The 27,519-nt window shown below is 45.9% G+C and overlaps 1 protein-coding gene across 1 annotated transcript in view; it reads right to left on the reverse strand.

Annotated features, from left to right (window-relative positions):
* Window positions 1-27,519, reverse strand: part of trim44 (tripartite motif containing 44) — a 244,035-nt gene that overhangs the window by 45,888 nt on the left and 170,628 nt on the right. Inside the window, exon 4 of the mRNA XM_039743940.1 lies at window positions 13,131-13,150. Within this exon, the coding sequence (XP_039599874.1) occupies window positions 13,131-13,150 (20 nt within the window). The remainder of the gene's footprint in view (window positions 1-13,130; window positions 13,151-27,519) is intronic.

Here is a 27,519-nt window from a genome sequence, read left to right on the forward strand (position 1 = left end):
TTCCCTTTACCAGGGAAATGTTCCCCGTCCCACTAATCGATCATTTATGATCAATCCACCACCATGCTTAGCCGATGCAGACATGTTCTTCTCATGGAATTCTACGCCATTTTTTCTCCAAACACACGTCTGTGGTGAGAAGAGTGAAGTCCAAATTACTTTGTGACTGAACTGAAGTACTGTGGTGGGCTGGCGCTCTGTGCTGGCTGGGATTGGCTCCAGCAGAGCCCTTTAGTTAGGATATGGCGGGTTGGATAATGGATGGATGAACTAAAGTACATTATTCACACATCTGTCCTTTACTGAAGTAGATTTAGCTGTGGACGCATTTGATTTTTATCCCACTATATGTCACAACAAACATCTCGACTTTCAGTGTGTCCTACAACTGCCTTTACAGCTTCTCGTGTACAGGCCATTGTGTGTTTGGGCTGAAGGCTCCGCCTCCTCATGAATATTAATGAGCCAAAGTGCCACGTAAAAGTATTGACCACCCTACATCCCCGGGTGGAGTCACCACCACCTCATAAATATTAATGAGTCACAATGCCATGCAAAAGTATTCACATTCTCCCCCAACCCGTTTAAGGCTCTGCCACATTATGAATATTAATGAGCCAATGAGCCATCCAATAGTATTCACACCCTCCCCCCCAGTTGAAGGCTCCACCTCCTCATGAATATTAATGAGCTAAAGTGCCACGTAAAAGTATTGACCACCCCCCCATCCCTGGGTGGAGTCACCACCACCTCATGAATAATAATGAGTCACAGAGCCATGCAAAAGTATTCACATATAGTTTAAGGCTCTGCCACATTATGAATATTAATGAGCCAATGAGCCATCCAATAGTATTCACACACCCCAACCCCCCCCCACTTGAAGGCTCCGCCACCTCATGAATATTAGTGAGTCACAATGCCATGCAAAAATATTCACATACAGTTGAAGGCTCCGCCACCTTATGAATATTAATGAGATACAGCGCCATGCAAAAGTATTCCCCCCCCAGCTTGAAGTCGCGGCCTCCTCATGAATATTAATGAGCCAAAGTGCCACGCACAAGTATTAAACAAACCCCTGCCCCCCCAAGGTTGAAGGCTCTGCCGCATTATGAATATTAATGAGCCAATGTGCCATGCAATAGAATTCACCAACCTCCCCCAGTTCAAGGCTCTGCCACCTCATGAATATTAACGAGTCACAATGCCATGCAAAAGTATTCACATACCCGGTTGAAGGCTCTGCTCAGTGATGCCCTGGTCCAGATCTGGGAGGAGATCCCCCAGGACACCATTTGTCGTCTCATTAGGACGTTGTCAGCCATTGGGGGGGTCGGTATACAAACTACTGAGTACGATTTGGAGTCGTTACAATGACATTTCGGCCAAATGGACTCGCCTGCCCACCCCATCATTTTGTCCCCTTTGATTTTCGGGGTGTCTCTCTGTTGGTTGATCCTTTTCATTTCCATCCTTTGGTTCCTCACACATCTCCACATCGGTCCATAGCAGTAGAGAGAGCCAGCAGGAGATCTGATGGGTTTTCAAAGGGTTCCTTTCATTGTTTTGGGCAGTATATATAAATCTGTGTGTATTCATCCCCTTTGCTATTGAAGCCCTCAATAAGTTCTGGTCCAACCAATGAACTTCAGATGTCACACAATCCGTTGATGAGGGTCCAATGACATGATGTCTGTTCTGAAAGGCCCCTGACTCTGCGACACCAAGAAGAAGGTGACATGCTGACCAAGGAGCACTCCAGACAGGTCAGAGAGAAAGCTGTGGAGCAGTAGAGATCAGGGTTGGGGTATCCCAAACTTTGAATATCCCAGTAAATCCATGATAACAAAATAGAAAAAAAAATACGTATGGAACCACTGCAACCCTGAGCAGAGAAGGCCGCCCACCAAAACTCACAGACCGGCCAAGGAGATGCACCAAAGACACCAAGGAGGACACTGAAGGAGAGGTGGGAGTTTCTGTCCACTGGACCACCTTACACTCCACAGAGCAGACCATTATGGAAGAGTGGCCAGAAAAAAGCAAAAAATATGAAAACACGCCTGGAGTTTACAACGCGCATACGGCAGACCCCCAAACACATGGAAGGAGATTCTCTGCTCAGATGGGACTAAAATTGAACTTTTTGGGCATCATGGAAAACACCACGTGGGGCGCAAACCCATTACTTGCCATCCCCCTGAGAACATCATTCCCACTGAGAAGACTGGTGGGGGGGCAGCATCATGCTGGGGGGGACAGGAGAACTGGCCAGGATTGTAGGAAAGATGGATGGCATTAAACACGGGGCAATTCTTGATGGTCTACCTTCCAGCAGGACAATGAATGACCCCAAACACGTTGCCAAAGTGACACTGGAGTGGATTAAAGGGAGACATTAGACCGAGTCAAAGCCCGGACCTCCATCCAGGGGAGGGTCTGTGGTGTGACACGAAGATGGCTGGACACCAACACAACCCGTCAGACTCGTAGGACTTGAGGAGTGGGTGACAACCCCAGTGGCCAGGTGTGCTAAGCTAATGGAGCCTTGCAGAAAAGGGGGCTCTAGAAAATATTGTTTATGGGGGGTGACATCTGTGCACACTGGGGAGTTCCGTTTGTTTGTCTTAATTATTCTTTGGGTTGCAATAAAAAATATTTTGCACCCTTAAAGTGGTGCAAGTCAAATGGTGCAAATCCCCAATAGCGTCCATTTCAATTCAAGGCTGTAAGGCGAGGGGGGCGAATACTTTCACACGGCACCGTACCTTAAAGGTGGCCAAACGCACAGATACATTTGAGTTTTTTCATCCACTAGATGGCAGCAGAGCACAGCCCTAAGGGGTTGTAAAAGCGGGTTGTCACCCGTCACTGCGAGTCGGACTCGGGCTTAACTGTAATGACATTGAACTCCTAGCCTGAGTCACACTCGGGGTTAAAAAATAAGAGAAGAGACGTCTGAAAGGAGCAGAATGAAGCAGGCGTGTAACGGTAAACGCTGTCACAACTGAGCTCCTCATCGCGTCCTTGCCTTTCTAGGACCATCACATCTAAAGAGCAGAAGACATCTCAGGACCACTCTGTCCATCAGACTGGCCCAGACGAGGCTGACGGAGACTGCAAAGCACTGATATTGCTGCTGCTTTTATCATTATTTCCGACTGCGGGCACTGCCATCTTGTTTCATTTTGTGTCTTGCCACTTTGAAGTTGGCCCAAAAATCAGCCTGCAGGTTTAAAACTTTACAGAAGCGCAAGAAAAACAAAAAAGAAAAAGAAAAAAAATGGATGTCCGTCCATCATGGAGACTAAGAAAGCTGCTGCTGTCAATGCCAGGCTTGCAGGTGGCACTGAGATGTGCTCAAACCTGCCCAGTTGTGCCATTTGACATTTGGATAAAGACATTAACATTCACATACAGCGGGTCCAGATCGTCATGTCCACAATGACCTTCCAATGTCCCCCTGGTTGAGGTCAGAATGATTCATCATGACAGTGTTGGTAACAGATGCTCGGAGCCGCTTCTGTCGCCGAGTGAACAAACTTTCACGTCGATGGTGTAACGTGTCTCCTAAATTCAGTCAGCACTTCAGGTCCTGGATCACCGGTCACTCCTACGTGGATCAAGAGCGCGTGCTGCTTGACGGCAGTTTACTGGTGGCGCCCTGTGATTCACGTCCATGTCGCTGGATCGTTTCTGAAAACGAATGCAAGTTTGAAGTATTTCAGAAGATGTTTACTGATTTAGAACTCCGCCGGCGTCTCTGTGCTGACTTTCATGTTGGGCTTCGGTTTTTGAACTTCTAGTTTTCTAACCAGTTTTCATTTTTGTTTTCTCTCATCTCCCAGTCTTGTGGATTTGTAGTCAGACATTAAAAAGGTAAAATGTAAAAACAGCACCCCTTAGAACTTGTCTGGATCACTGGGATTCCCTCCCTCCCACATTAACTGGGCATATTCATGTTTGGGTCATGCCAGGCAGTGCTGCTGTCTCCAGGGTTGGCTCCTGCTTTATGCCCAATACTGCTGGGAGTGCTGGCTTGAATTGGACTACGCAGGTCTGAGGATGTGCACCATGATGGATGCCCATTCAGATAATGACAAACACATCTACGGGCACAGCACATGACGGATTTTGTGTTTAACCACTGAAATTACCAGCTTACAGATTTCCACTTCCATTGTGAAGCCGAGCCACAATGCCAGTAAACATTCTGCGCTGCCATCTTCTGAATACATTTGTCCCCTTTTGTTTTTTACAGAAGGCTGAAAATCCGACTGAATTAACTGCACCCCTTCTGGCGATTTTCCTGTTGGCACTGTCACGTCCGTGCCAGCTTGAAAAAAAGCAATTTACAGGCAGTGAAAGGAAAACCACCTAAGCAAGAAAGTGAAATAAACGAAGGGATCTCTACGACTTCACTCCACCGTTCATCAAACCGCACTTCTTCTGAATCCATCTCTGCAGCATTGGCCACAAGGCAGGAAGCAACCTGGGAAGATGTGCCAGGCCAGTACAGGGCGCGATCATCGCTTAGTACTGCACGCTGGGCCAGCTATGAGAAAGCAAATCGGCTGCACTGATGATAGATAGATAGATAGATAGATAGATAGATAGATAGATAGATAGATAGAAAAGGCACTATATGATAGATAGATAGATAGAAAAGGCACTATATGATAGATAGATAGATAGATAGATAGATAGATAGATAGATAGATAGATAGATAGAAAAGGCACTATATGATAGATAGATAGATAGAAAAGGCACTATATGATAGATAGATAGATATAAAAGGCACTATATGATAGATAGATAGATAGATAGATAGATAGATAGATAGATAGATAGATAGAAAAGGCACTATATGATAGATAGATAGATAGATAGATAGATAGATAGATAGATAGATAAGGCACTATATGATTGATAGATAGATAGATAGATAGATAGATAGAGATAGATAGATAGATAGATAAAGGAACTATATAATTTATTGACAGATACAGTAGATAGATGTGAAAGGCACTATATAATATAGATAGATATAGATAGATAGAGTGAAATCCAATAGATAGATAGATAGATAGGTAGGTATGAAAGGCACTATATATAATAGATATAATATAGATCGACAGACAGAAGAAAGGCATTATATAATATAGATAAAGGCACTATATAACAGATAGATAGTGCCTTTCATTATTATATAGTGCCTTTCACATCTATCAATCAATTATATAGTTCCTTTATCTATCTATCTACAGGGTGGTCCAGATCTAATTATGCAGATCCAGATCGTCTGGATGACTTTGAATTACGCGGGGGACGCTTCCAGTTTGGTGTCAACACGATTCTTCATGTCGCCAGTTCGCACACTTGTCGATGGTCCGGGATTTTTCGGGTGATTTTCTATGTAATAAACTTAATAAGTTAGAGAGCAATGAAAATTGTATAATTAGATCTGGACCACTCTATATCTATCTATCTATCTATCTATCATATAGTGCCTTTCACATATCCCTCTATCTAATCTCCGTGCAGCGAGTGCCATTTAAACGATGGAGGGTCTCGTTGCCGTCGTACGCTCCGAGTCTGCTGAGACTTCTCTTCCTGGATGCCAGCTGACATTTTTCGGGTGTCTTCATCACGCCCAGCTCTACTCGCACATCTTCATCTGCTTCACCGTCGTCCTCCGTCACTTGGCAGCTTGGGCCTCGATCGCTCGGTTTGCTTCCATGAAAGTGATTTAAAATGAGGTGTTCAGCGGCTCTGAAAAGCCCCCCGAGGTGCCGAACAGTAAAATGTAATAACCTGTAATAAGAGCGGGGTGTTCAGACGGTTACGGTAATGAATTCAATTCAAAAGCAGCGCCTTAAGAAACGTCAGGCGTGCTGAAATAATTACAGTGCCAGTCGGCGTGGCAGAAGCTAAAAGCGTTTTCTCACTTTCTGCGCGGTGCGCACACAATGGCACCGACAATCTACCCGATGATTAGACGGCGAGGGCCAGAGAAATGCCTGCTAAAGGACGCTCGCTCTTATTCGGTACCAAAGACGTCTTCTTTAATGAGGTACGCGGCTGCCTCGCCAAGCCCGCTATTAGGCGACGCCATTCAAAGAAATGATCAGCCACAAACCCTCATACCCTCGTGTGATTTGGTCTTAAATCGGAGGATTCCAGAATTAATCACCGGGTCCCCAGAGACCCCTTACATAACCCGGCTTAGTGCATCAAAGTGAGGACAGCTAAAAATACACGGGCTTGGTGCCTGAGGACAAATCCACAGTCTGTACCGATGAGCCCGACTCGCCTTGATTCAAAGTTCACGACAACCCCTGGCATGCAGCGTCACGCGGTGCCCGGCAAACAAACATCTGCTTAAGTATAAAGCGCATTACATGTGGATCAAGTCACTCGCTGCGGCGCTTGATGCCATGATGACATTTGTGGACTGGAAGGTGAATTCCGATAGGTGAGAAAAGATGTCAAATCGTAAAATAGTAATTCATGGGGCTGTCACCCAATGCCAGTGACACCAGTGTGGCTACAGGAGTCACAGTAATTGTCATCAGGGCAGCTTTTGTAGCAGATCCATTCAGGGTGACATGGCAGACATTTGGAACCATCGGGACTCCTTCCTGGAGTTGGCTGTCCAGCCAAAGTGAGTAATCGGATCTTTGGTCAGGGAGGTGACTAAGAACCCAGTGGTCACCCCAACAGAAATTAAGAAATCCTCTGCTGAGATGGGAGAACCTGACAAATCCCAGCAGCACTCCATCACTCAGGCGCATGGAACTGAGCACTTGGAGTTTGTCAAGTGGCATTTAGGAGGACAACTGACAGCCTGAGGAAGAAGAACAACATGGGGGTGCAGGAACATGGAGACTGGGAAGGATGAATGCAGCCCACTCTAGAGAGGTTATTAAAGAGGGCACACCACCACAGACTGGCATGACATACCTGCACGAAGATTCCTTGAAGCATACAGCAAAGACAACACAACACTGGAGGTGCCATAGAACAAGTCCCCGAGTGTCCTTGAGAGGCCCCGACCTTTACCCCTGTGGAGAGACCTGGAGATGGCAGCTTACAGACGCTTCCTATCCAGGCTAACAGAGCTTGAGGACAGGCTGGGAAGAATTGGGACAAACCCGCCCAAGTCCAGGTGTGCCAAGCTTGTAGAGACTTCCTGGAAAAGACTCGATAGGGTCGGAATACTTCTAGGAAGTGGAGATGCCAGTTTATTTGAATTTTAATAAAATTTGCAAACCTTTATTTTCACTTTGACATTATGGGTTGTTGAGTGCAGATTGTATGGACGATCATTTGCGGCAAAATTAAATGCAATCTCAGGTGTTAAATACATTCAGATGCAAGGAATAGGCCGCCGGGTGGTGCATTTCACTTTAGGGTGCAAATTTAACCAGCTTGGTCCTTATATTCCTATCTAAATCATTTCTATATATTACAAATATCAGCGGCCCCCACACTGCCCCCTGCTGGTCCCCACTCTTTACATGACCTAATTCCAATGAGGGTCCTCGCACCATCACCCTCTGCTTCCTGTGTCTGAGCCAATTCTGTACCCACCACACCCTGAACTGCCACTTCTTTTAGTTTGATGCCCATCTCTCATGTGGCACCTTATCAAATGCTTTCCTAAAGTCCAGATAAATCATATCATGTGATCCAGTCTTTTTGTTTCTTCCTCAATGAGTTCCAGCTTGTTGGTAAAACACGACCTCCATGTCTGATCGGCAAAAAGTTATCCGCTCCCCTAATGACAGTCCTTTTGACGGAGTGTGACGCCCCGTTTACTTCAAACGCATATTTTGTACTTCATATTCTCACCATCATAGCTGCCAATTCTTCTCAGCTTATGTTGACTCCTACACGATCTTCATAACTGAATAACGAAGACCCAGACGGTGCCTACGAGTACAAATCCTTCACCTTTACCACTCATCCATTGGCCAACGTATATTCTGATGCTACAGAAGGCGTCTTCCCCTGCATCAGCTTATGTTTATTGGCAACACGTGCCATGTGCTCTCCTCTCCGCACACGTTAACAAGAGCACCTCTGGTCTTTGCAGTTCCAAATCCCCGCCCCTACTTTGAGCTCCGCCTTCATGATTGACACTCAGTGGGCCGTCTAAACGTTCCCACCCACTTTTAAGCAAATCTGGCTGTGTTCAGATTTATGAATTACAAGTCTGGCTAAAGCGAGACTAGGCAAACACTAACTAATATGAGATTGAATGTGATTGGCTCATTCTAATCACGGCCACATCCTTAACTGTGCTCTTACTCACTTACTTACATTTTACCTTTTTTGATTTTTATTTTCTTTTTATAAACGGTTTCTGATCTGTTTGCGCCTTGTTTGCTTTGTGCCCTCCCCGACCGTAACCTATTTCAACGGATCCTGACATTTTAGGGTCCCCTGATACCAAAAATATCGATATCTCGATGGTGGGTTGGTGTGTCGCAATTTCTTGAAGACGATCAAGAGCTTGAGTATGAAACTCGAAACTTGGGCCTGTTAGGAGATGACGATGAGTGGAGCCAAATCACGTACGAGAAGCTGGCCCTCTAGAGAAACCTTCAAATACCGTAATTCTGCACTTAATTACGACTTGCTATTATAATAACTTATTTGATCATCAGAATAATCAGCATCAGAGTGGTAAATAATGACTGAAGTGTTAGAGAATAGTTTGGGCAACTTGGCTCCGAGGGTGCAAAGCCACATCCACATTTTTCTGCATAAAGAACTGACATGCGTCACATGTGTGCACATTGGGGGCAGCTTACAAACTCAAATAATGGTAATCTGCCAGCAGAACACAAGGGGGCGCCGTTGACTAACACCTCATTTTGTCCTCCCGCTGCCTGCCTGGACCCGCCTCTTCCTGCCGGAAGTCCTTATCAACAGAAGCTCCGCCATCTTGTGGTATCTGCGACAACGTTAATGCGTTTTTTTAACCCGCGTTTTGTTAATATCATACGCGGTTTACCTTTGGGTGGGCCGACACTTCCCAGACACACCTGACTGATCTTGGGTTCCTTGTTTCAAATCACATAAGCCTGTAACAGTCAAATGAAATATGGATATGTACCTGTAAGTTTGTACCTTTTCCCATACCTGTTTTGTGGTATGCCTTTATGTTTAGGGACGGCCCTTTATACAGAGGGAGGGGAGCACCTGGCTTGGAGGGCCAACAGACTGTACGGGGAGGAGCTATCCGAATGTAAATAGGTGGCGGGAAAAAAGGGAAGGAAGGAGGCCATAACAGAAAAAGGCACGAGGGAAAGGATTAACACCTCTGGGATATCGTCAGGTGAACCCGGGTTCATTTCCAAGCAAATTATTTTTTCTTTCGGGAGGAAGGAATACGGGAGAGGACTTGACGGGCCAGCACAAGGAACTGTTAATCAGAACGTTTCCCAGAACAAGAGATATGGTCGGCTTCTCATTCCCCACTACAGACTGAGCTCAATGCTCCGTACAGATAAGATTTAAAAGACTATAAATCCATTGGTTTTTTGTTGTGTTTCCATTTGTTCAAGTCTTTATTAGTAATGTATGTTTTCAAGTGTTGGTGTTATGATTGGTGTGGTGAAGGAAAGCGCTGCAGCGCGATATTATGTATATAAGGTTTTTTATTGTTACAGTGATCCTATATATTGTCTGCCAATAATCATTTTTGCTTGATCCTGCTTTCTCTGTTGTATCTCAATAATTGAAGTGGTGAAGTAGGAAAGTAGTGTTGGTCACTCGCGCCCTGGATTATTTGTTTTCTTTTTGCTGCCTCTCAAATAGGGCAGCGTGTATTATAATCGTGCCAGTTCTGAGAGCGGTACAAGCCTGCCATTGTAACAGGGCTGTGCAGGCTTTTAAAATCCGCCGTAAGGCTGAGGAGTGGCGGCGTCATCCCATGTTGGTGACGTATTTGCTGTTATTTTGGAGAAAAGGGGGTCAATTTTGGGACTCGGGAACACATCGTCTTTCTCCCCACCGGAATGATTTTTTTTTTCGTAAACAGGAGTTCGCTTTTCAGGAGCACATGAAGTTCTCACAGAGGGGACAATGCATTCACTGAAATGCTGCAGACGTCACATCTTGGGACCACCTCCACATGTCCAGGGCAGGAAGCTGTAAGAACTTGGCGCTGCAGCCCATGGGCTTCAGAACGTTCTTTTAATGAAGTCTTCACAAACACAATAACATATAAAAATAAAAATCAATCTGCTCCGTGTGGGCAGCAAAGCTGGTGTAAGTCTCATCCAAATCAATATCTGCTATTCCAGCACAGTGACGGAATATTTATGAACGAGCCTCGGTCTCTTCTGCGCCTAACAGACTGTACACTCGGAGGGTCGGCAACGAGGTCAAAATTGCTGAGGAGTCTCGATTAGATTACACCCAATCAGTGGCTTATTCGTTGAACACACGCCGTGTATTTCTGCTCAAGGACGAGCTGCAGAAAGCGAGGCGGCCGCTCCAGTTTGCCAGGTGGGCACCACGAGGTTACGACTTGCAGGATGCAATCAGAGCGCATCGGCCATTCATAACAGGCTGTGTTTTTGGTTGCACTGCCAATAATTTGTCCTCATTCAGCTCCTACATGACAGCCTCACCTATTGGTGGCTTTAGGGTGTGACGAATGGCAGGCCCGGGCTCACACGCCAGCTGGGATGAAGTTCATACCCTCACCTGGCAGGGAGGCCTACTGTAATAGTTGGATATTGACTGCCACCCAAGAGCACATGGCCCCCCCTCGACACACTGGATGGCCGCCTTTCTAAGCCAGTAAGTCCATTCCGGTATCTACAAGGCATGCTGGGAATTGTGGTCCCATGGGGCAGCCCTGCTGGATTCCCTGGGCGCTGACAGGGGAAGCTGCTGGGGTTGGCTGTCTCTAACTTTCAGGGGCTTCTGCCTGACCTGGGAGTACTTCCTCCTTGGCACCGAAGGTATTCCTGGGTCTGGCATAAGAGGGTCCACACCTCCATCGAGCCGGACGGGGCTGCATGGGAGGCGTAGGAGGAGAAGCTTAATGCTTGTTGTGCATCAGAAAAGAAAAGATGGCCGAAACCCTGCATTTCGTCTGAAATAAACGCCTTTTATTCAAACCCAGGACTGTGCTATGAGGTTGTGTCTAGGGGTTTCAGGTGCTGCAATGCCCCCTATAGGTCAATTCAAAGACGGGGGTAACGGCAGTCAACAAGAGCACCGCAGACATCTGGATTAAACTACCAAGGGGTGCGGTGGAGAGCAGAACTTCAGGGACCCTCAGACCCCGACCTGACGTTATTTTGGTGAAGAGGTTGGACAAGCTTGTTGGGCATGATGGCCTTTTCTTGTTCCAGTTTCACTAATTAGCCGTCCATTGCCTAACCTATTTAGTTCATGGGGAGTCCATTAGCGGAAGACCACTTTGACCCGCTAAAGTTTGCCTATCAGACAAAGACTGGGATGGAAGACGCCATTTATCTGTCTGCTCCACAAGGCTGATTTCTCGGCCGTTTTTTAGGACTCTCGCTGTAAATAGAGTGGCCTAGATGGTGCCCCAAATTTTAGTTGGGTCTCACTTTTCTGCTTCCTTATTTAGAAAAGATAGATAGAATTTGGTATAGTAGGCAGGATTAGATAGATAGATAGAGTGAAAGGCACTATATAATAGATAGATAGATAGAGTGAAAGGCACTATATAATAGATAGATAGATAGAGTGAAAGGCACTATATAATAGATAGATAGATAGATAGATAGATAGATAGATAGATAGATAGATAGATAGATAGATAGATAGATAGATAGATATGAACGGTGCTATATCAATGGCACTTCTCGTGACTGAAGCCCCTCTGCTAATTCAAACGCATGGAGGCCTCACCAGGCTCTTGCTGTTCTTCTGCGATTCCCCAGGTAGGGTTGATAAAAGCTCCCAATGGGAGAAGATCCTATAAGCAGAATAAGAAACTCGAGTCCCCGTTTCTATTCTATTCTTAGCTAAACAGACTGCTTGAGATTTTATGAGGCTCGCGCTCTCAAGGCAATACAGGACGCACTTAATCCCCGCGGATCACAAGTAGGCTGTCAAATTCAGATTCAGAGCAAACCCTTAGAAGTGGAAATGGCAAAGAAGGACCAGTGGACTGTAAGCACAATGGAGGTGAGGCTCGCTTGTCCCTTCTTGGCTTTGCTGAGTAGCTGATGTCATTTGTATAATTCGAGATGTCACTGAAGAATTAGCTAACAGCGCAGAGACGACTTTGTGAAGGTTACCTGCTATTTAAGGCCGTCTCCTCCTTTCCAAAACTGTGCTTTTCCCCCTGGCAGGGTCTACGCTTCCCTGAATGAATTAATTTTGAACTGATCAAAGCGCAACTGCAACTGCCGTCTCAACATTCTGAGCAGAGATACAAAGACACATCTGTGACTCATCACATCTCACCGGCTGCACAAATCAGCGTTTGTGGTGAAAACAAACTGCCTGCTGAGCTTCATCTTTTTCCCCTTCTGCCATCATTAAGGAAAGTGACAAAAATTGCTGAAAATGTCAAATAAGTTACTTGACTAGCATGATGTAACATGTTAATTAGCTGTCAGATTCCCAAACAGACAAAGACATGAACATGGCGGTGTTGTGCTTCAGATAGATAGATAGATAGATAGATAGATAGATATGAAAGGCACTATATAATAGAAAGATAGTAATGAAAGGCGCTATATAATTGATAGACAGATAGATAGATATGAAAGGCACTATATAATAGATAGATAGTAATGAAAGGCGCTATATAATTGATAGACAGATAGTAAGGAAAGGCGCTATAAAATTAATACCGTAGATAGATAGATAGATAGATATGAAAGGCACTATATAATAGATAGATAGATAGATAGATAGATATGAAATGCACTATATAACAGATAGACAGATTTTAATCTTAGTAGGGTCGGAAGGAAAGATAGATAGACAGACAGACAGGTAAGGCACTATATAACAGATGGCGTGATTGCCACTCTGACAAATATGAAAAGCACAACATAGCAGAGCAGTAGGCCGATCGAGTGACGTGAAAGGCGCTATATAACAGGTGGATGTTTCTTACCTTGGCTTCTGAACAGCGCCCTGTAAAATAAAAGAGAAGCCTCTTATTATTAATGTGACGTTTTGTTCTTTTTCCCCCTGAGTCATCCCCCACATTTCCCAGCTCTTACTCACACGCAGTGGTATTTATTGTGTCATTTTTGTACATTTACTAAATTGTTCTTCTTTTTAAGTAGCAATTAAGATTCACTCTGATTACAATCACTCCTTTTCATTTTAAAACAAAAGATGCTTGTTTTAGACCTTTTTGAATCTTAGATCTCCAAATCGTCTCTTTACCTTCCCTGACATCCTTCTTGTTGTCTTCTTCGTCCTCCGAGTGCGTTTGTGATGCTAACTTTAGTGTTTTATAACAATTGAGGACATGATGAGACGACTCCTTACTGGTCCCCAAAGTTAAATAAATAATCATGGAGACCAGAATATAAAAGAAGAAGGGCTGCGGCGCAATGAAACGGAGAAGACAAATTAGACAAACAGTGAAGCCCTGATCAGTAAACACTCTAAGTGACAGATGAACTGGGCACTGCACAGAGTGGGGGAATCAGCACTGAACGTGTCAACGTTTATGTCAGTAAATTTATTTTCAGTGATGACATACACATGAACTTCTCCCCAGACACTGGTATTGGTATCAAGAAATCCACAGATGCCCCATGCCACCCTGTGGGTCGATCATTAAAGGCCATTTCTTGGTTTTTGTCTCATTATCAATATATATACACTGTATATATATATATATATATACACACACAGTATATATATGTGTGTGTGTGTATTGTGATGCCCGGTCATGTACGGCCGCCCTAACAACACACTCTTTTATTCACACAGTCCCTTTGTTGCCCCTCCGGTCCTTGTTCTCTTCCTCTCGACTCTGGACCCTGACTCTTGGCGACCAGCCCCCTTTTTATAGGGCACCCAGCAGGACTTCAGGTGCCCAATGAGCTTCTTCTGGCAGCACTTGTGAGTGTGGCAAATAGGTCCCTGCAAACATTCAGGCGACCCCTGATGGAGGCCATGGGCCCCAGCAGGATTGAGCTTCAATACTCATGACCAGTGGTCCCGTTGGAAGCCAAGGGGGCTGCCCTCTGTCGGTCCTGGAAATATTCTCTCCCCCGGTCCTTCCATGGTCAGGCTGTCCCAAATGGGTAAGGGCCCCAGCCATCCGCCACAATATATACACATACGCATACCAGGGGCGCTGTCACTGACAATGTCTTCTCTTTGTCTCAGTTCAGTTCCGAAGCCCAGACAGGTTGCCTTGTGCCCCTCCATCCACAATTTGCCCAGACTTGCCACGTCCCGTTCGGTGGAGTTGCCATAGAAACAGACGCCATGCAGAAAATGCCACCAGAACTCAACCTGGCATCCTGACAAAGCCGTATACTCTGACTGCAATAGAAATGGCCAAAGAATTTTGTTTGTGGCGGCTGTGCCACGATTTTGATTTTGTCTATGAACTCCTTAAAAGGGGGGACCCGGTTGGCATCCCGACATTCCTTGTTTTGTTGCGGTGGGTCTCTATCTCGGTCACAATGTATTCTGATATATGTCCATCTTCTCTCGTCCATCACACTATAGTACTGTATATAGATTCTTGACTGTAATCCTCCTCTATTATCCTTAAGTTATTAATCAATGGTATTTTGTTGGTAATTCCAATGAGCGTGTCAGGGTTTATTTGTGAAAGTTCATCTTCGGCCATGTCCGGACCCCAACAGTATTCATGCGATTTCTAAACCTCCTTCATGAACTGCACAGCCCTCTTCATATTTCTGGCATCCCAGCCGGTAACACGGACATCCCTCACCGACACAAAAGCTGGCGTCCCCCCTGAGGGGGCATCTTGTCGTTAGTTGTAATTAATCACCGGCATTGCCGAAGGTCAAACTGATAATTAATGGACTGAGCGATCAGAGACCCCCACACTACGCTGGGTAAGGACGCTTCCATTACAAACACATCACTTGAAATAGGAGATGTGCAAAAAAAATCCTTAAGTTACATAAATGTGAGCGCAATTCTGCTGAAGACAGCAATTATGGTGATAACAGAGGAGCCGAAAAGGAGGCGTAAGTGGAACTCAAAGAGCCATCTTCACTTAATTATGCAGAAGCCGACAGTTCAGCTGGCGCTCACAGAGTCCATCTTGGTGCAGTTTGGCTCTTCAGCGAAGGCGGTGCCGACATCACTCTGTCTTCACAACACACACACCACAGGACAACACCGGCGCAAGTCGGCCTCTCCCATCGGACACGCTAGGACACCGCGGAGGACAACGACAAACTTCTGGACGTCTGTGACGCTCTCTTCACACGCCGTCCCAACTGCTCCGTCTGCAGCTCTCCAGGAATTCAAAACGCTGGCCCAGCGACAGACAAAACTCTGGGAAGTCCTCAGACCTGACCGCGAGCTTCCAAAACGCCTCCCTCTCTCTCTTTCTTCTTTCTTTCTACTTTTTTTATCTCTCTTTCTTCTTTCTTTCTTTTTCTCTTTTCTCCTTTCTTTCTCTTTCTTCCGTCATTCTTTTATCTTTCATTCTTCCTTCTTTCATTCTCTTTTCTCTCTTCTTTCTTTCTTTCCTTACTCCCATTCTCTTTCTTTCTTCCTTTCCTTCCTTTCTTTCTCTTTTAGGTCTTTCTTCCTTTCTTTCTTCTTTACTTCCTTTCTTTCTTTCATTCCTTTCTCTTTCATTCTTCCTTCTTTCATTCTCTTTTCTCTTTTTCTTTCCTTACTTTTCTCTCTTTCTTCTTTCCTTTCTTTCATTCTCTTTTCCCCTTTTTCTTTTTTTCTGTTTCTTCTTTCGTTTTTTCTTCCTTCTTTCCTTCCTCATTTGTCCAGAGAACATCATTCTAGATATCCTGGTCTTTGCTGAGGTCTTCCTGGGCACACTTCAGTCTTGCCCTCATATCCTCCTGGCACATGTCCCGTTGAGATATCACTCGTGAAGCCTCTTTCTAATGGCAGACTTGTGTACTTTGGCATCAGCGGTGGCAGGAGCAACCTGGAGGTCTCGGGATGAAACCCTGGGCTGCTCAGAGACTTCTTTAACATCTCACAGTATGTTCTGCTCTCGGACTGACATATCTTGCAATCTTGAAGTCTTCTCCGCTTCACTTTCACATTTATTTATTTGGCTGTCGCTGTTATCCAAGGTGACTGACAGCCTTTGAGTGTCACGTTTGGTGACACTTCTTTTGTCTTCTCCTCCGTTTGACGCACAGGCAGGTGCAGGTACTTGCTGGTGGTCACACAAGTGTCAGAAGCGGCCCCTTAGGGTTCGAGTCCAAAGTGCTGCCTGCCCTGGACTTGTGGCTGATCTTCCAGACAGTGGAGTGCCTGGAGATCTTCTTAAATCCTTTCCCCGATTCTTCCCCTACTGGTCCAGTGACTATAAAGCTGAGACGCTTCCAGAAGGAGTCGACTGCCGGACGAAGCTCCAGCCTGACCCTGTGCCCACCCGACACAGTCTTGATTCTCCTGGCCCCGATTGGGGGGTCCAGCCCTGCCCCCTTTTTTGTGTATTTTTACACCATCATGTGCCTGTTAACTTATAAGAGGGGTGACCCGATTGGCGCCCTTAACATTTCTTTGCCGGACGTGCCAATGTGTGTGTGTATTAATAATTTGATATATTATATAAATCTCAAGCACAGTCTATCTACAGATTTGTAACTCTGCCACTCGGAGATTTTCTTTTAACACTCTTATCTGTTCCCCATATGGCTGTTAACACAATCCACCTCCTCCTTCAAATACATTTGCTTATTTTGCATTGTTAACATTCTTTTGTCTTTTGAGGTTTCTGTTCATAAAATATACTGTTGGCATTATTTTTTCTTTTTTTTAATTTATAAGATATGTAATTCTTAATCACCCACGCCTGGCGCGGCTCTGCCCTGTACCCAGTGCGGCAGCCCTGAACTGGATCAAACCGGCTTGGGAGTGGGTGGGTGGCTGGGTGGATGTCCTGCGGTGGCCCCGTTACCTTTAGTGCCTCACAGTGTAGTCCTGCCAGGGCGCAATTCAAATGTTCATGGAAGGGCACAACTCACACTTCAAACTGTACTGAGTGCCACTCGTAATGCGCCATGCAATGCAGCGAAGCAACAAACTCCCGAAATGCACCACACTCCACACCACACCATGCCACTCTTCTTTATACATCACATACTTAACATTAAGACGAAAGTTCCTGTTGGGCAGCTGCAAAGTGGCGCAGGGCCCACAATGTACAGGAACTCATTGGCTCGTCAAAGCAAAGTTCCTGTGGTGGGGCAACACCCAATGAGATACAAGACGAGCCGACACGTCACCCGTCAAGCTGCGGCCGTCATACGATATCAGAAAATAAGGAAAGGTGAAGTCTCAGTGATGAGGATCTGCTGGGGCCCACAAAACATTTTGATGGTCATCACCCATTCTGGAAAATGCCTGCTGTGGCAGAATAAGAGCGGCATGGAGGCCACGGAATTAAAGACTGGGCTTAATGAGCAACAAGAGTCAGTCGGTTCCTAATTGAGCAACGGCTTGGAGTTTGAGGCCCAGTTTGGCTGGAGTCACCCATGTTTGTATTGGGGACAGAACACAAGAGGCCGCTGTTAACTGGTACCTGATTTTGTCCTCTCTCTCTGCAGACTGGAAGTCTGACAGCCCCCCTTTGACGTCACTTTCGGGGTCCGCCTGCCTGGACCCACCCCCTTCCTGCCCGAAGTCCTTCTCACCGGGAACTCAGCCATCTTGACGCAGTGTGTTTTGGAGACTCGCGTCGTTTCTTTTTGGTTTTAACGCGTTTACAACCCGCATTTTCTTTATATTTGACAGGGTTTGCCGAGGGGTGCCCCGATTCTTCATAACTGTCTCTGCTTTTCCATAATCTGGTCATCTGTTGGCTCACCAACGTCACATCTCATTTGTGTTTAGGTGCCGGACAGCAATTGAAATGAAGGGAAAGCAAGTGAAAGAGAACAGGAAAACTGATCACTAATTAAGAAGACGGTTAGAATGAAAACCTGCAGCCACCGTGGAGCTCCAGGACCAGAGCTGGAGACCCCTGGGATGATCAGGGATCTACAGTTGTGCTTGAAAGTTTGTAAACCCTTTAGAATTTTCTATATTTCTGCATAAATAGGACATAAAACATCATCAGATTTTCACTCAAGTCCTAAAAGTAGATAAAGAGAAACCAGTTAAACAAATGAGACAAAAATATTACACTTGGTCATTTATTTATTGAGGAAAATGATCGAATATGACATATTGGTGAGTGGCAGAAGTATGTGACCCTTTGCTTTCAGTATCTGCTGTGACCCCCCAATAACTGCAACTAAACGTTTCCGGTAACTTCTGATCATTCCTGCACACCCATTCCTCCGTACAGAACAGCTTCAACTCTGGGATGTTGGTGGGTTTCCTCACATGAACTGCTCTCTTCAGGTCCTTCCACAACATTTCCATTGGATTAAGGTCAGGACTTTGACTTGGCCATTCCAGAACATTCACTTTATTCTTCTTTAACCATTCTTTGGTAGAACGACTTGTGTGCTTAGGGTCATTGTCTTGCTGCATGACCCACCTTCTCTTGAGATTCAGTTCATGGACAGATGTCCTGACATTTTCCTTTAGAATTCTCTGATATAATTCAGAATTCATTGTTCCATCAATGAAGGCAAGCCGTCCTGGCCCAGATGCAGCACAACAGGCCCAAACCATGATACTACCACCACCATGTTTCACAGATGGGATAAGGTTCTTATGCTGGAATGCAGTGTTTTCCTTTCTCCAAACATAACGCTTTTCATTTAAACCAAAAGTTCTATTTTGGTCTCATCCATCCACAAAACTTTCTTCCAATAGCCTTCTGGTTTGTCCACGTGATCTTTAGCAAACTGCAGACGAGCAGCAATGTTTTTTTTGGAGAGCAGTGGCTTTCTCCTTGCAACCCTGCCATGCACACCATTGTTGTTCAGTGTTCTCCTAATGGTGGACTCATGAACATGAACATTAGCCAATGAGAGAGAGGCCTTCAGTTGTGGTCCTTTGTGACCTCGCCGACTATTACACATGTGCCTTACTCTTGGAGTGATCTTTGTTGGTCGATCGCTCCTGAGGAGGGTAACAATGGTCTTGAATTTCCTCCATTTGTACACAATCTGTGTGACTGTGGATTGGTGGAGTCCAAACTCTTTAGAGATGGTTTGGTAACCTTTTCCAGCCTGATGAGCATCAACAACTCTTTTTTTGAGGTCCTCAGAAATCTCCTTTGTTCGTGCCATGATACACTTCCACAGACATGTGTTGTGAAGAGCAGACTTTGATAGATCCTGTTCTTTAAATAACACAGGGTGCCCACTCACACCTGATTGGCATCCCATTGACTCGAATTTCACCTTCAAACTAACTGATCATCCGTGAGGTTCACATACTTTTGCCACTCACAAATATGTAATATTCGATCATTTTCCTTAATTAATAAATGACCAAGTATAATATTTTTGTCTCATTTGTTTAACTGGTTTCTCTTTATCTACTTTTAGGACTTGAGTGACAATCTGATGATGTTTCAGGTCATATTTATGCAGAAATATAGAAAATTCTAAAGGGTTCACAAACTTTCAAGCACAACTGTACTTGTGAGAACAGAAGACGTCTGACAAAGAAGAGGAGACCACTCGGCCATCGGGCTTCTTTGGGACGTGCAGATGACAGATTTCAGGTGGTAGGTCTAAAGCCTGGTTTAGACTTGACGTGTCTGCATGTGCCGTGAAGGCCACATGGCAATAATGATGTCAACATCCATACAAACCTACTGGGCACCGGGGAGGGCTTTGATGCACACAGATCTGTTTCTATCACTGCGGTGAATCTGAATGAGGCCAGAGTGATGAAAATGACGCCTCGGGGTCATCGAAGTGCAAGACAGACCTGCAAAGATATCTGAAGTGCATCTCTTCATCACGTAGGCCCCCCACTCACTTCACTACTACTCTTCACTCCACGCTCTTCTTCTATCATTACAGTCTTTCTTCCTCTGCTCTGACCTGATCCGTTAGGTATGTGACACTGACACAAAGCTGTCACCTGCTGACTAGGACACTATCAACATGTCAAACAAAGGTCTATGGTCTATGCATCGACTTCACGGGGTCAGCATTAACAAGCCCTTAGCCCGAACGTCTTGTCACGCTGAGCGGAGGTGAACTGCATTCTGGGAGGACTGAAAATTGAAAGTTGTTAATAGCAGTGGGATGGCACTCATTGATAAGCAGAAGGGCGATATTCAGGAGTGTGGAGACTACAGAGGGATGAAGCGGATGTCACACACAATGAAAATCTGGGAAAGGGATAAAGAGGTAAGGTGCAAGGAAGAGACCACCATATAGGAAGAGACCACCATAGAGGAAGAGATGCTTGGTTTTATGTCAGGGATGACATAAAATGATGCCATCTCTGCATTGAGACAACTCATAGAGAAGCACGGAGAAAAACAGAAAGGCTTGCATAAGGTGGTCATTGATTTGGAGAAGGTGCCACATCTGGAGATCTGGAGGGGCTTGAGAGAAAAGAGGACCAGAGAAGTGTGTGAGGAGTGTCCAAGATATGTAGGAGGAAATGAGGACTCAGGGTGGGGTAACAGACAGGATTCCAGTCTGAGGAGGTCTGCTCCAGGGGTCTTACCTCTTTGATCTGCTTATGCATGTGTTAAGTTATGAGATAAAAGACCAATCCCCACCCAGTGCAGGCTTTGTGCTGACAACACTGTGTTGTGTAGCACCAGAAAAAAAGAAGTTGGAAGAATGGAGAAAGGCTTTGGAAGACAGAGGACAGAATATAAATAATAAGGAGAAGATGACAGAATATCTGAGGTTTAAAGAGGATCAGAATTCAGATGTTCCCCTAAAGGGGGAGCCATTGAAGAGACTAAAAATGAGTGGAGAAGTTCAAATATCCAGGATCAGTGGTGACCCAAGATGGAGAATTAGATGCAAAGATGCAGTGCAGATAGAGCAATGGGAAGAAAGTATCAGGGGGATTGTGATATTGAGGAACCAAGGCAAAGGTTAAAGGTCAGGATTTAAAGACAAACAATGACGTATGGAGCTGTGACACGGGCGGCAAAGGGAGGGCAGCAGAAATGAGAAGGTGGAGACGCACGTGTGGAGTTACAAAGAAGCAGTGAATAAGAAATGAGGGGCAACTAAAGTGGGAGAGACCTCCAGGAAAGGACACTGAGGTGGGATGGGCATGTGAGGAGGAAAGAGAATGATGGGAGTGGAAGTACAGGGGAGGTGAAGGAGGCCAAAGTGGAGGTGAATGGGTAAATAAAAAGAAGATCTGAAAGGAAAAGGGGACTTGACTGGCGAGAAGGTGCAGGAGCGAGATGTTTGGAGAAGTCTGATCAAACAAGTCAATGTCCACAGAGGAAAAGATGTTTAGTTCTATGCCAGGGAGAGGAATAGCTGCTGCCACCTCTGCATTGAGACAACTCATAGAGAAGCATGGAGAAAAACAGAAAGGCTTGCATATGGTGGTCATTGATTTGGAGAAGGTGCCACATCTGGAGGGGCTTGAGAAGTGTGTGAGGATTGATCAGGAGATGTATGAGGAACCGAGGACTCAGGGTGGGGTAGCAGACAGGATCCCAGTCTGAGGAGGTCTGCTCCAGGGGTCTTACCTCTTTGATCTGCTTATGGATGCGTTATGAGATAAAAGACCAATCCCCACCCAGTGCAGGCTTTGTGCTGACGACATTGTGTTGTGTAGCATCAGAAAAGAAGAAGTTGGAAGTATGGAGAAAGGCTTTGGAAGACAGTCGACAGAATATAAATAATAAGAAGAAGATGACAGAATATCTGAGGTTTAATGAGGGTCAGAATTCAGATGTTAACCTGGAGGGGAAGCCATTGAAGAGACTGAAAATGAGTGGAGAAGTTCAAATATCCAGGATCAGTGGTGGCCCAAGATGGAGAATTAGATGCAAAGATGACCCACAAAGTGCAGTGTGGATGGAGCAATGGGAAGAAAGTATCAGGGGGATTGTGATATTGAGGAACCAAGTCAAAGGTTAAAGGTCAGGATTTTAAGACCTGCAATGACGTATGGAGCTGTGACACGGATGGCAAAGGGAGGGCAGCAGAAATGAGAAGGTGGAGACGGACATGTGGAGTTACACAGAAGGACTGAATAAGAAATGAGGGGCAACCAAAGTGGGAGAGACCTCCAGGAAAGGACACTGGGGTGGTATGGACATGTGACGAGGTAAGAGAATGATGGGAATGGGAGTCCAGGGGAAGTGAAGGTGAGGGAGGTCAAAGTGGAGGTGAATGGGTAAATAAAAAGAAGATCTGAAAGGAAAAGGGGGCTTGACTGGCGAGGAGGTGCAGAAGCGAGATGTTTGGGGAAGGCTGATCAGAAGACAGAAGTGGGAAAAGATGAAGAGGAAGATGATGAAGAAGAGAAGCTGACATCTGAGCGGCTGTTTGCTTCACCTCGCAGTGACTGTGGCACCCTGTTACTCTGCACACTTCTCTCCCGTGATGGGCCTTCTTTGTCATTTTGAAGGGTCGGTTTGTCATCGTCATTGATAAACTCACAGCCTCGGACCTTCACAACGCAGTTTAGTTTCGGACAGTTGATGTTTTTTTGTTTTTTTTTCCTCTTCTGCTGCCCACATCTAAAAGTGTCGTCCTGCAGCTGACCCCCCACTCCGATTCCCTCAAGCGACTCCTGACTTTGTGTTGTGTGATGCTAAGACGTCCTCTTTAATGCAAATGGAAGATGGCTGTCATTTTCCTTTTTATTATTGAATCCCACCTTTAAAGAGCCTCTTCAGTGTCAGTAATGGATATTCAGCTTCCTCCACCCACACGCGGTGTCACATATTTGGTCCCCGTCTTACGTGGCTGCTGCTTTGACGCCTAAAACAATGAGGCGCAATTAAAAAATACTCCGCATGTACAATTTTGCTCAATCTCTAATGGAGAAAAAGAATAAAAGGCCCCATTCAGTTGACTCTCCGCCTGTTGCTAACGGACTGCCAGCTCCACTTTTAACACTTAACGGGCGTCCTGCGCTCTAAAGTCGGGGTCTGCACAATCTGCTGACTTTGCACCGGGTGCGTTTTGTCTTTCACGCCAACCGCCTCCTGCATGTCTTGTGCTTTTTTTTTTATGCCAAAACTCAAACTCATTTTACGCAACTTCAGCTCATTTGAAACAAATCGGTTTAGAGAATCGACAAAAACGACAAACAACCGCCAGAACCCAGAAACGTTACGAAGTGGGACGTCTCCGACCCCCAGCTGCTGACGCCCCTTGCCCCACCTTTTGATGCCCATTGGTCTTTGGATTGCATTCAGCATTGGCCTGATTAATGTATGGTGTGGTAGATAGGGGCCGCCACTGAGCCCCAAGGACTAAACACAGCCGACTCAAACACAGTCACGGGTTCAAACATGATGGTTTTATTCTGTCTGGTACCATAACAGGCCCTTTTAGAACCCTACCCTGTATGGGCCACCACAACAATAAAGATCTTCGTCCTCCTGTCCTGCAACTCTTCCTCCAAGCAAGTGTTGTCCTCTGCCTCCTCCTGATTCTGACTCCGGGATTTGAGGCGGAGGGCTCCTTTTAAATCAGATCCTGGAAGTACTTCCAGTGTTTGGGCAAAGTCCGGTGGGAGGTACTTCCAGGTCAGGCGGAAGTGCCATTAAGTAAGGACGGTCCAATCCCTGAAACGACCCCTGGCGGCATCGGGGACGCCCAGTAGGGCTTCCCCTTTGGACTACAAATCCCAGCCTGCCCTGTGGTCTGGAAAATGGATGATGCCCTCTAGCACATCAGGGGGAGTATATATTCCAAACATGCTAACTCCTCCAGTCCTTCCATTATTCTAGTCTCCCAATTCCCAACCTGCTCGGGACACCAGTCCATCGCTGTCCTCCCCTCCTGATAAGGAGCCACTTTTCCTCCTGTTTGGGACCCCAGTCCATCTCTCTCTCCTCCCACTCCGGACTCCCTTCCTGGTGAGGGGCCACCTTTTCTCCTGGATGGCATGACGGACAATCCTATACGGCACTTACAGTGGTCTTCAATTAAAGCACTTTACATTAAGTTACGGCGCGCGATCTATGGACATGAATTAAAATGAAATACGCTTATGTATTGCATGTTAAACCGAATGCAGTGGGCTGGCGCCCTGCCCGGGGTTTGTTTCCTGTCTTGCACCCTGTGTTGGGTGGGATTGGCTCCAGCAGACCCCCCCGTGACCCTGTAGTTAGGATATAACAGGTTGGATAATCCATAGATGAATGTAAACTGACACAAGAAATTGCATACCCAAGTGACAAGCAACGGTTATAACGGTTGTCACATATTTTGAGTGCCCACCTGATCGTTTTAGCACCTGCCTGTCCTTAGTTACATTTTCTAGAAGTGCCATTTTGGTTCCTAACTTTCTGTTTCCAATAAACAGGGTGACCAGGTTGGCACCCCAACATTTCTTGGCATCGGTGGTCATAGCAGGTGGCGCAGTGGTAGCGCTGCTGCTCTTCAGTAAGGAGATTGTGAGTTCGCCTTCCGGGTGGAGAGCACTTGGAGTGGTGAGGCATGTAAAGAACGATCTCATCTCACACCACCACACACGACAAAGCCGTGTCAAAACGAACGTGCATTGCGCTGCCATGCAGTTAACACGCTGGGCTGCATTTAATAGCATTTAACACAAATAATCTTTCATGTTGCAGATGAGCTGCAAGTTATAAAAATAAATAAAAAGTCAAAATATCGGTTAGTAAGTGGCAAATAACCTAAAAGAGTTGAGCCGCTAGGAGTGTCACAAGGACAGCCGTGTGTGTGTCAGTGCTGGTGACAGCGAGTCCCAAAGTAGAGAAACACCGCAGAGTGACTGGCAAGTGTGTGTGTGTACCTGAGTGTGCATGTCTGTCTGTCTGTCTGTCTGTGTGTGTGTTGATCTTCAAGGGTGGCCACAGATGAACCCAATAAACGTCCTTCCCGGTAATTCTGGCCCCCCTTCTCACCATCACCTCTTCACTTTTCTGGGCCACCTTGATTAGTAAAGTTGGATTTTATCGTCTCGACTCCTGGTGCACAGGGTGGCTACCATTTTTTTTTAATAAAGACGGTTGCGTTTACATCAAAGACCCCACAATGTGGACTGAATGAAGTACGAAGGTACAGAGCGGCCATGACGACCTTCAGCCTAACCTCGCTGACCGTGGGCTCACGTCACTGACATGTCTGCTCACTGCAGGGGTCATTTTAAGATCCGCTGTCGAGTGTTGAAGATGCGGAAGAAACAAACTTCACTCTCCTCGTTTAGATGAGACAATGTCAAGGTTATAAATTAAAAATATGAAAAAGAACACACGAGTCCTCTTCTGTGAATATCCCAGCATGCTTCATTATAACACGGGCCCATGACACGTCCCACCTTCGGCAAAGTGGCAATATGACAATCTACTCAACTGGATTACAGAGCGGATCAGTAGAAAATGAAAGGTTTGTACAGAAGCCTGCAGGACGACCTTTTAATTCTCATCTCGGTTTATACGTGAAACGCAATGTACGCCTAAGTATCCAGGGCTGGACTCCTGACCAATGAATGAGACGGGGAGGCGGGACTTCAGGTCCAATGCGCGGGTGTGCCATAGCACATTCTGTTTAGGTTCACAGAATAAAGATTTCTTAATATTTAAGTAAAAATGTGCGTGTTTGGGACCTTCTGAGCAAACAATGGATGGTTTGAGACGTGGATTATGCGACGTGATTAATGTGACATGTTTTTTTTCATGGATATTTTTATATTGCTTGCTGTTGTCCAACGTTATCTCCATTCTAGGTGCAAACAAGGTCACATTTTTTCCGTGGCCATCACTACAAGCTATTACGTCATAAGTAACATATAAAACTGGCATGAGAAGAGTGCAGTTTAATGACTCCAAAAGTATTTAACACCAACCAAAAATAAAACTTAAGAAACCGTTCTAGAACTTCCCACAGTTCAGAGCTACAGTAGATAAGCCTGTTAAGGAAACGCGTTCTGGCCAGCAGGCCTCACTGAACACAGTAGGCCAACATGAAAGTCCAGGGACGCCGCCGTTTGAGGAGCCCCTGCACTCCGACATCCCACCGGTCAAGGAGACAGCAGACTGGCATAACTCTGCTGCCCCGTGTCTGTGCAGATGGCACTGCTGTCTGCGTCCGCCATTCCATGCCAGAGACCAATCAACACACTTCGACGGAGAGCCACCCAGTAAGAGGAACTGATTGTTATCCGGGATGAACTACTCTACTCAAATCTGGCAAATCTTAACTTAAACTATGAATGAATGACAAGTGACACTTCGTCTCCTGTCTGTCAAAGACACGGGGGGGCGTATTGAACAACAGTAGCCGACCAGGCTGGTAAGAATGGTAACAAACCGGGGCTACAGATGGTGTCACGCGTACTGCATGTGTCTGAGGGTCATCTTTGGGGCTCATCGGAGGTAAGCACTACCACTCGGGGACATGAGAAACCAGCCACTGACTCCGCCACCCTTTCTTCACAGAATGGAGCGAACGTCCGAGTACGGACCGCTCTACAGACCCCCTTGAACCAGCCTGACGACTTGGCTTTATTATTTTACATTTTGTTATTATTCTACGTGCCATTGAGCGCCTGCCTGCTTAAGTTGGTTGGACTTGGCAAAAGATTAAAAGGGCCGAGCCGGTGGGTGCCCCAACATTTTTTTTCCCCAGTCGACGACAATGTAATAAAGAGCTTCAAAGTGAGAATGGGGTCTCCCCGAAGGACCCTAACATTACAAAACAGTGCGCTGCTCCTCTAAGATAAGAGCCTAAGAGGTCAGATGGGGTCTTTCTGGTTAGGTGGAGGTGACAGGTGGTCTGACTGTGTGATAAGCCAATGAGTGGACCACTCCAATAAGCCACCGAAGGACAAATTCAGGCTCAGTGTCTACTCTCGCTCAGACTCCCATGATCTTCTAAACGTTTGCCAGTCACACGGACTCTTCTGAAGACGTTGATCCAAATACATCCTTACCTTTGAGGACCCCCAATGGACAGCAGCAGCAAAAAAACAAACCAGCAGATCCTCCTCCGTCCCTCATCAGCTTGTGAGAAACGGCCATCTCTTCAGAGCCTCTGCCTGCCTTTCTGCCTGTCACTTCTGTTCTCTGGCCGCCCCTCCTCGTCCTCTCACTGACCATCTGCTGCTTGTCTTGCTTTCATATTGTGCCGCCCACGTACGGCATGCTTCATTCAGGATGGCACTCCGCTTTCTTTATTTTTGATATTTTTCCCGATCTGTCATCACAGAGCAGGTCATCGCAGCTCCAAAGTGAGGGTCTCGCTGCTGATCATCAA

The sequence above is a fragment of the Polypterus senegalus genome, chromosome 1 (genome assembly GCF_016835505.1).
Source record: "Polypterus senegalus isolate Bchr_013 chromosome 1, ASM1683550v1, whole genome shotgun sequence".
In the NCBI taxonomy this organism is placed as follows: domain Eukaryota; kingdom Metazoa; phylum Chordata; class Cladistia; order Polypteriformes; family Polypteridae; genus Polypterus; species Polypterus senegalus.